Source organism: Salvelinus alpinus, chromosome 2 (assembly GCF_045679555.1).
Source record: "Salvelinus alpinus chromosome 2, SLU_Salpinus.1, whole genome shotgun sequence".
In the NCBI taxonomy this organism is placed as follows: Eukaryota; Metazoa; Chordata; class Actinopteri; order Salmoniformes; family Salmonidae; genus Salvelinus; species Salvelinus alpinus.
The window spans coordinates 14784722-14793526 of NC_092087.1; the positions used below are offsets into that span (position 1 = coordinate 14784722).

The following is an 8805-nucleotide window of genomic DNA, read 5'->3' on the forward strand; positions in this document are numbered from 1 at the left end:
GTTAGAATTCTAAAAATATCTTCATTACGACATAAGACTTAGTTATGGTAAGGGAATAACCAAAACCTGAGCGCAAAGCTACTAGAACACAGTTCGACAGATATATGAAATAGCATCACAAAATGGTTCCTACTTTTGCTGATCTTCTATCAGAATGTTGTATAAGGGGTCCTTTGTCCAGAAACGTCTTTGTTTGGATTCAGAATGTCCTCTTTCCCTCTTGAATTAGCAAGCACACTGGCCTTGCGGCGCTAAGCTCTCCAACTTCAACCAAGTCGAACAACGCAACACAACTAACGTCCCGAATAAAGTTAAATAATCTAATGAAACTATATTGAAAAAACATACTTTAGGATGATATTGTAAGATGTATCAAATAAATTCAAAGCCGGAGCTCATATTCGACCATAACGACCGGTTTCCAGTAGGCAATAACAGGTCCCCCGGCGCGCCTTGCAGAAAACAGAAAATGTGGGACACGTTGTTCCAAGATGGTTAATTCAACGTCAGACAGAGATAATCAACTCATTTTTCCTCTCACTTCCTCTTGACATCCGGGTGAAGGCGTATGACGTGCACGTATAGTCATACGTATAATGCCCATTTATAGGCAGACACTTGAACACAGCATCGATTTCAGACTTTCCACTTCCTGGTCAGAAAGTGTGCTGCCAAATGAGCTGTGTTTTACCCACAGACAAAATTCAAACGTTTTTAGAAACTAGATAGTGTTCTCTATCCAATAGTAATAATAATATGCATATTGTACGAGCAGGAATTGAGTACGAGGCCGTTTAAATTGGATACGATTTTTTCCCAAAGTGAAAACAGCACCCCCTGGTCCTCATCAGGTTATGTTATACTCACAGACATCATTCAAACAGTTTTAGAAACTTCAGAGTGTTTTCTATCCAAATCCACTAATAATATGCATATCTTACCTTCTGGGCCTGAGTAGCAGGCAGTTTTCTCTGGGCACCTTATTGATCCAAGCTACTCAATTCTGCCCCCAGCCATAAGAAGTTTTAATGATGAGTTTGGAGGATACTATGATGTTAAATGCTGAGCTGTAGTCGATGAACAGCATTCTTATATAGGTTTTCCTCTTGTCCAGATGGGTTAGGGCAGTGTGATTGCGATTGCGTCGTCTGTGGACCTATTGGGGTGGAAAGCAAATTGGAGTGGGTCTAGGCGTGTCAGGTAGGGTGGAGGTGATATGGTCCTTGACTAGTCTCTCGACTAGTCTCTCAAAGCACTTCATGATGACGGAAGTGAGTGCTACGGGCGATAGTGATTTAGCTCAGTTACCTTAGCTTTCTTGGGAACTGAAACAATGGTGGCCCTCTTGAAGCATGTGGGAACAGCAGACTGGGATAAGGATTGATTGATTATGTCCGTAAACACACCAGCCAGCTGGTCTGCGCATGCTCTGAGGACGTGGCTAGGGATGCCGTCTGGACCGGCAGCCTTGCGAGGGTTAACACGTTTAAATGTTTAACTCACGTTGGCTGCAGTGAAGGAGTGCACGCAAGTTTTGGTAGCAGGCCGTGACGTTGGCACTGTATTGTCCTCAAAGCGAGCAATGAAGTTGTTTAGTTTGTGTAGGAGCAAGACATCGTGGTCCGCGAAGGGGCTGGTTTTCTTTTTGTAGTCCGTGATTGACTGTAGACCCTGCCACATACCTCTCATGTCTGAGCCCTTGAATTGCGACTCTACTTTGTCTCTATACTGTATAGCTTGTTTGATTGCCTTGCGGAGAGAGGCAACAGCTCCACTGTTTGTATTCGGTCATGTTTCCGGTCGCCTTGCCCTGATTAAAAGCAGTGGTAACATGACAAGGCAACAGCCTGACTCCCCACAGCCAGAGGAGAGAAGGCCTGGACAGTACAAGCCTAACTCCCCTCAACCAGAGGAGAGGAGGCCTGGAGGGTCCAAGCCTGACTCCCCACAGCCAGAGGAGAGGAGGCCTGGAGTGTGAAAGCCTGACTCCCCACAGCCAGAGGAGAGAAGGCCTGGACAGTACAAGCCTAACTCCCCTCAACCAGAGGAGAGGAGGCCTGGAGGGTCTAAGCCTGACTCCCTAAAGCCAGAGGAGAGGAGGCCTGGAGGGTAAAACCCTACCCCTAACTTCCCAAAGCCAGAGGAGAGGAGGCCTGGAGGGTCCAAGCCTGACTCCCACAGGCAGAGAAGAGTAGGCCTGGAGGGTACAAGCTTAATTCCCCACAGCCACAGGAGAGGAGGCCTGGAGGGTCCAAGCCTGACTCCCACAGCCAGAGGAGAGGAGGCCTGGAGTGTGGAAGCCTGACTCCCAGCAGCCAGAGGAGAGGAGGCCTGGAGTGTGCAAGCCTGACTCCCAATCATCCAGAGGAGAGTAGGCCTGGAAGGTCCTTGCCCGACTCTCTGCAGCCAGAGGAGAGGAGGCCTGGAATGTGCAAGCCTGACTCCCCACTGTCACAGGAGAGGGAGCCTGGAGGGTCCAAGCCTGACTCCCCACTGTCAGAGGAGAGGGAGCCTGGAGGGTCCAAGCCTGACTCCCCACTGTCAGAGGAGAGGGAGCCTGGACGGTTCAAGCCTGACTCCCCACAGCCAGAAGAGAGGAGGCATGTAGGGTCCAAGCCTGACTCCCCACAGCCAGAGGATAGGAGGCTTGGGGGATACTTGCGTACCCCTAACTTGCCAAAGCCAGAGGAAAGGAGGCCGTAGATTGTCCAAGCCTGACTCCCCACAGCCAGAGGATAGGAGGCCTGGAGGGTTCAAGCCTGACTCCCCACAGCCAGAGGAGAGGAGGCCTGGAGGGTTCAAACCTGAATCGCCACTGCTGGAGGATAGGAGACCTGGAGGGTCCAAGAATGACTCCCCACAAACAGAAGAGAGAAGGCCTGGAGGGTCCATGCCTGACTCCCCACAGCCAAAGGAGAGGAGGCCTGTAGGGTCCAAGCCTGACTCCCCATTGCCAGAGGAGAGGAGGCCTGGAATGTGCAAGCCTGACTCCCCACTGTCACAGGAGAGGGAGCCTGGAGGGTCCAAGCCTGACTCCCCACTGTCAGAGGAGAGGGAGCCTGGAGGGTCCAAGCCTGACTCCCCACTGTCAGAGGAGAGGGAGCCTGGAGGGTCCAAGCCTGACTCCCCACTGTCAGAGAAGAGGGAGCCTGGAGGGTCCAAGCCTGACTCCCCACAGCCAGAGGATTAGGAGGCCTGGAGGGTACAATCATAAATCCCCACAGCCAGAGGAGAGGAGGCCCGGAGGCTACAAGCCTAACTCCCCACAGCCAGAGGAGAGGAGGCCTGGAGTCTACAAGCCTAAATCCACACAGCCAGAGGAGAGGAGGTATTGAGGGTCCAAGCCTGACTCCCTACAGCCAGAGGAGAGAAGGCCTGGAGTGTACGAGCCTACCCGTAACTTGCCAAAGCCAGAAGAGAGGAGGCTGTCGAGGGTCCAAGCCTGACTCCCCACAGCTAGACGAGAGGAGGCCTCGAGCGTGAACCCCTAACTTCACAATACCAGAGTAGAGGAGAACTGGAGGCTCCAAGCCTGACTCCCCACAGCCTTGTGGAGAGGAGGCCTGGAGGGTGCAAGCCATCTCCCCACAGCCAGTGGAGAGGAGGCCTGGAAGGTACAAGCCTGACTCCCCACAGCCAGAGGAGAGGAGGCCTGGAGGGTCCAACCCTGACTCCCCACAGCTAGAGGAGAGGAGGCCTTGAGGGTCAAACCCTACCTGTATCTTCTTAAAGCCAGAGGAGAGGAGGCCTGGAGGGTTCAATCTTGACTCCCCACAGCTAGAGGAGAGGAGACCTGGAGGGTCCAAGCCTAACTCCCCACAGCCAGAGGAGAGGACACCTGGAGGGTGCAAGCTTGACTCCCCACAGCCAGAGGAGAGGAGCCCTGGATGGTGCAAGCCTTACTCCCTACGTCCAGAGAAGAGGGGGCCTGGAGAGTCATACCTTACTCCCCACAGCTAGAGGAGAGGAGGCCTGAAGGGTTAAACCCTACCCCTGACTTGCCTAGGCCAGAGAAGAGGAGGCATAGAGGATACAAGCCTAACTCCACATAGCCAGAAGAGAGGAGGCCTGGAGGGTTCAAGCCTGACTCCCCACAGCCAGCGGAGAGGAAGCCTGGAGGGTAAACCCCTATCTTCCCACAGCCAGAGGAGAGGAGGCCTGGAAGGTCCAATTCTAACTCCCCAAAGCCAGACGAGAGGAGGCCTGGAGGGTCTAAGCCTGACTCCCCGCAGCCAGAGGAGAGAAGGCCTGGAGGGTCCAAGCCTGACTCCCTACAAACAGAGGAGAGAAGGCCTGGAAGGTCCAATTCTAACTCCCCAAAGCCAGGCGAGAGGAGGCCTGGAGGGTCTAAGCCTGACTCCCCAAAGCCAGACGAGAGGAGGCCTGGAGGGTCTAAGCCTGACTCCCCACAGCCAGAGGAGAAAAGGCCTGGTGCAATTCTGACTCTCTACTGCCAGAGGAGAGGAGGCATTGAGGGTCTAAGCCTGACTCCACACAGCCAGAGGAGAGGAAGCCTGGAGGGTCCAACCCTAACCCTAACTCCACACAGAGGAATTGGAATCACCAGGAAGCCTGTATATAAAAAAAGTATAGAAAAGTATATAAAGTGTATAGTATTTTTTTTAAACATCCTGGATGTCTCTGCTTTCTGCTCCCTAGACTCCCCCTTCTTACTATCTGACTGGTGGCTGCAAACGGAAAAAGATCGCTTCCTCTTCTTCCAGACTCCCCCAAACAGCCTCCCCCATCTCCCCCCACACAGCCTCCCCCATCTCCCCCCACACAACCTTCCTCCTCTCCCCCCACACAGCCTCCCCTAACTCCACCACACAGCTTCCCCTAACTCCCCCACACAGCTTCCCCTAACTCCCCCACACAGCCTCCCCTAACTCCCCCACACAGCTTCCCCAAACTTCCCCACACAGGTTACCCAAACTCTCCCACACAGGTTACCCAAACTCTCCCACACAGCCTCCCCTAACTCCCCCACACAGCTTCCCCTAACTCCACCACACAGCTTCCCCCATCTCCCCCCACACAGACTTCCCCACACAGCCTCCCCCATCTCCCCCCACACAGCCTCCCCCATCTCCCCCACACAGCCTCCCCCACACAGCTTCCCCTAACTCCCCCACACAGCCTCCCCTAACTCCCCCACACAGCCTCCCCTAGCTCCCCCACACAGCCTCCCCTAACTCCCCCACACAGCCTCCCCTAACTCCCCCACACAGGTTCCCCTAACTCCCCCACACAGCCTTCCCTAACTCCCCCACACAGCCTCCCCTAACTCCCCCACACAGCCTTCCCTAACTCCCCTACACAGCCTTCCCTAACTCCCCCACACAGCCTCCCCTAACTCCCCCACACAGCCTCCCCTAACTCCCCCACACAGCCTTCCCTAACTCCCCCACACAGCCTCCCCTAACTCCCCCACACAGCCTCCCCTAACTCCCCCACACAGCCTCCCCTAACTCCCCCACACAGCCTTCCCTAACTCCCCTACACAGCCTTCCCTAACTCCCCCACACAGCCTCCCCTAACTCCCCCACACAGCCTCCCCTAACTCCCCCACACAGCCTTCCCTAACTCCCCTACACACATCCCCACTGGAAGCTACTGTATAATAAATACCACAGAGGCTGTGATATATTTCTCTCTTCCTTTAGTTCACATTTCACTATTACACTTGGGTTATGGTTGTACAACTTACTGTATATCAAGTATAAAAGTAGTTCAACTGACATGACACATTTTCTTCCAAGAGCAGATCATCCAACTCTCACAGTATATAAATAATATGTTATGTCGTATAATAAACATATATATAAATATGTTCTTATCCTCTAGTCCCTGAAATGAGCACATCATTTTTTTTAGGTATGATAGTCCGTTAGACTCCTTAACAGAACGTAAACAGATCTATTCCATTCCATCGTACCCTTGGTCTGGTAGTACTTATTCTTGCCAGGCAAGCAAATCAAGGCAGTCATCAGGGTGTAAGCGGAGTGGTATTTTATTACATGTACAGTAGTATACAGAGAGACACCCCACATGGCAAACAGTGACTCTTAATTAATGACAACTCCAATAGTAACTTCAAACTTATTGTGTCTAATATAACTTTACATAATACATTACAACAGTCAGGAAAGTACCCTTAGCTGTACTGTCATAGGCAGGATACATTGGTCCCACTTGGACTGATCTGACGTTGATGAAAACCAGACTGTCCTCAGAATCCGCTGTAGTGAGTTATGTTTCCTTTCCGGTTACTGTCATCCCCTTACCGTGTCCATGTGATGAACAGCAGGAGAATGTAAGCTGCATGGTTGAGGTCCTCTAAATGTGTTTTACAGGAGAACAGCAGGAGAATGTAAGCTGCATGGTTGAGGTCCTCTAAATGTGTTTTACAGGAGAACAGCAGGAGAATGTAAGCTGCATGGTTGAGGTCCTCTAAATGTGTTTTACAGGAGAACAGCAGGAGAATGTAAGCTGCATGGTTGAGGTCCTCTAAATGTGTTTTACAGGAGAACAGCAGGAGAATGTAAGCTGCATGGTTGAGGTCCTCTAAATGTGTTTTACAGGAGAACAGCAGGAGAATGTAAGCTGCATGGTTGAGGTCCTCTAAATGTGTTTTACAGGAGAACAGCAGGAGAATGTAAGCTGCATGGTTGAGGTCCTCTAAATGTGTTTTACAGGAGAACAGCAGGAGAATGTAAGCTGCATGGTTGAGGTCCTCTAAATGTGTTTTACAGGAGAACAGCAGGAGGTCCAAAGCCCCCCATTGTTAAAGCAGGAAGTAGTGTCTGCTGTCTGTAGAGAAAGGGGGGTCAGATCCCTCACATATAGAGTTCTGGAGTGGCAGACACCACTGGTGCCATGGAGACTGGCCTCAGCCTCAGGACTGTAGTTTACACTGGCTCATAGGGGCTCCGTTCAATCCAAGCCACAATGCAGTATTTGGATGGTAACATGTAAACATACTGTAACTTTTTTTCCTGTCATGTGATTCTGATTATTACTACTGTAGTTGATGTAGATTCAGCTCGTTTAAGCTGGGCAGAGATGGCAAGAGAAGAAACAGCTGTCAATGTCAGAATGAAAAGTTCAGAATAGTAACCACAAAAGGATGAAAGGGTTTTTAGAGACAGTAACCGCATCGTTTGATTCCGGACATTTCTGAGCTAATTCAATTGCAAAAGTTAGAATTACGGGAGAACCCTCTGTGATTATTACATTATCAAGGGTCAGGAGAAAGAAAATGTCCAAAACATGTAGAAACACACGGAGAGAGAGAGAGACAGAGAGAGAGAAATCTTTTTCCACCACCTGGATTGTTTTAAGTTCTCACTCCTCTTCTCCTCCAAACTACATTTGTAATCTATTAAATTGCCATTAACACCACGTTGACATGCCCACCTCATATTGAAGTGCTTATCCCACTACTTCACCACGGTAACAATATCCCTCGATAAGTAGGACTGCTGACAACTACAGTGGGGAGAACAAGTATTTGATACACTGCCGATTTTGAAGGTTTTCCTACTTACAAAGCATGTAGAGGTCTGTAATTTTTATCATAGGTACACTTCAACTGTGAGAGACGGAATCTAAAACAAAAATCCAAAAAATCACATTGTATGATTTTTAAGTAATTAATTTGCATTTTATTGCATGACATAAGTATTTGATCACCTACCAACCAGTAAGAATTCCGGCTCTCACAGACCTGTTAGTTTTTCTTTAAGAAGCCCTCCTGTTCTCCACTCATTACCTGTATTAACTGCACCTGTTTGAACTTGTTACCTGTATAAAAGACACCTGTATACACACTCAATCAAACAGACTCCAATCTCTCCACAATGGCCAAGACCAGAGAGCTGTGTAAGGACATCAGGGATAAAATTGTAGACCTGCACAAGGCTGGGATGGGCTACAGGACAATAGGCAAGCAGCTTGGTGAGAAGGCAACAACTGTTGGCGCAATTATTAGAAAATGGAAGAAGTTGAAGATGACGGTCAACCACCCTCGGTCTGGGGCTCCATGCAAGATCTCACCTCGTGGGGCATCAATGATCATGAGAAAGGTGAGGGATCAGCCCATAACTACACGGCAGGACCTGGTCAATGACCTGAAGAGAGCTGGGACCACAGTCTCAAAGAAAACCATTAGTAACACACTACACCGTCATGGATTGAAATCCTGCAGCGCATGCAAGGTCCCCCTGCTCAAGCCAGCGCATTTCCAGGCCCGTCTGAAGTTTGCCAATGACCATCTGGATGATCCAGAGGAGGAATGGGAGAAGGTCATGTGGTCTGATGAGACAAAAATAGAGCTTTTTGGTCTAAACTCCACTCGCCGTGTTTGGAGGAAGAAGAAGGTTGAGTACAACCCCAAGAACACCCTCCCAACCGTGAAGCATGGAGGTGGAAACATCATTCTTTGGGGATGCTTTTCTGCAAAGGGGACAGGACGACTGCACCATATTGAGGGGAGGATGGATGGGGCCATGTATCGCGAGATCTTGGCTAAACACCTCCTTCCCTCAGTAAGAGCATTGAAGATGGGTCGTGGCTGGATCTTCCAGCATGACAACGACCCGAAACACACAGCCAGGGCAACTAAGGAGTGGCTCCGTAAGAAGCATCTCAAGGTCCTGGAGTGGCCTAGCCAGTCTCCAGACCTGAACCTAATAGAAAATCTTTGGAGGGAGCTGAAAGTCCGTATTGCCCAGCGACAGCCCCGAAACCTTAAGGATCTGGAGAAGGTCTGTATGGAGGAGTGGGCCAAAATCCCTGCTGCAG

At 50.4% G+C, this 8805-nt stretch overlaps 1 protein-coding gene across 1 annotated transcript; it reads left to right on the forward strand.

Annotated features, from left to right (window-relative positions):
* Positions 1–1831: 1831 nt before the first annotated feature.
* Positions 1832–3190, forward strand: LOC139540517 (basic salivary proline-rich protein 1-like). Its single transcript, XM_071344404.1, has 3 exons — positions 1832–1972; positions 2227–2604; positions 2729–3190. The coding sequence occupies exons 1-3, from the start codon at positions 1832–1834 to the stop codon at positions 3188–3190; spliced, it is 981 nt and encodes a 326-aa protein (XP_071200505.1).
* Positions 3191–8805: the final 5615 nt, after the last annotated feature.

What these genes read in the sequence shown, in the direction of transcription:
- LOC139540517 (XM_071344404.1), top strand. Translation starts at nt 1,832, where the DNA reads ATGACAAGGCAACAGCCTGACTCCCCACAGCCAGAGGAGAGAAGGCCT. An exon ending in CAGAGGAGAGGAGGCCTGGA is followed by an intron (nt 1,973 to 2,226) that starts GTGTGAAAGCCT and finishes AATTCCCCACAG; the next exon opens with CCACAGGAGAGGAGGCCTGG. An exon ending in AGCCAGAAGAGAGGAGGCAT is followed by an intron (nt 2,605 to 2,728) that starts GTAGGGTCCAAG and finishes GACTCCCCACAG; the next exon opens with CCAGAGGATAGGAGGCCTGG.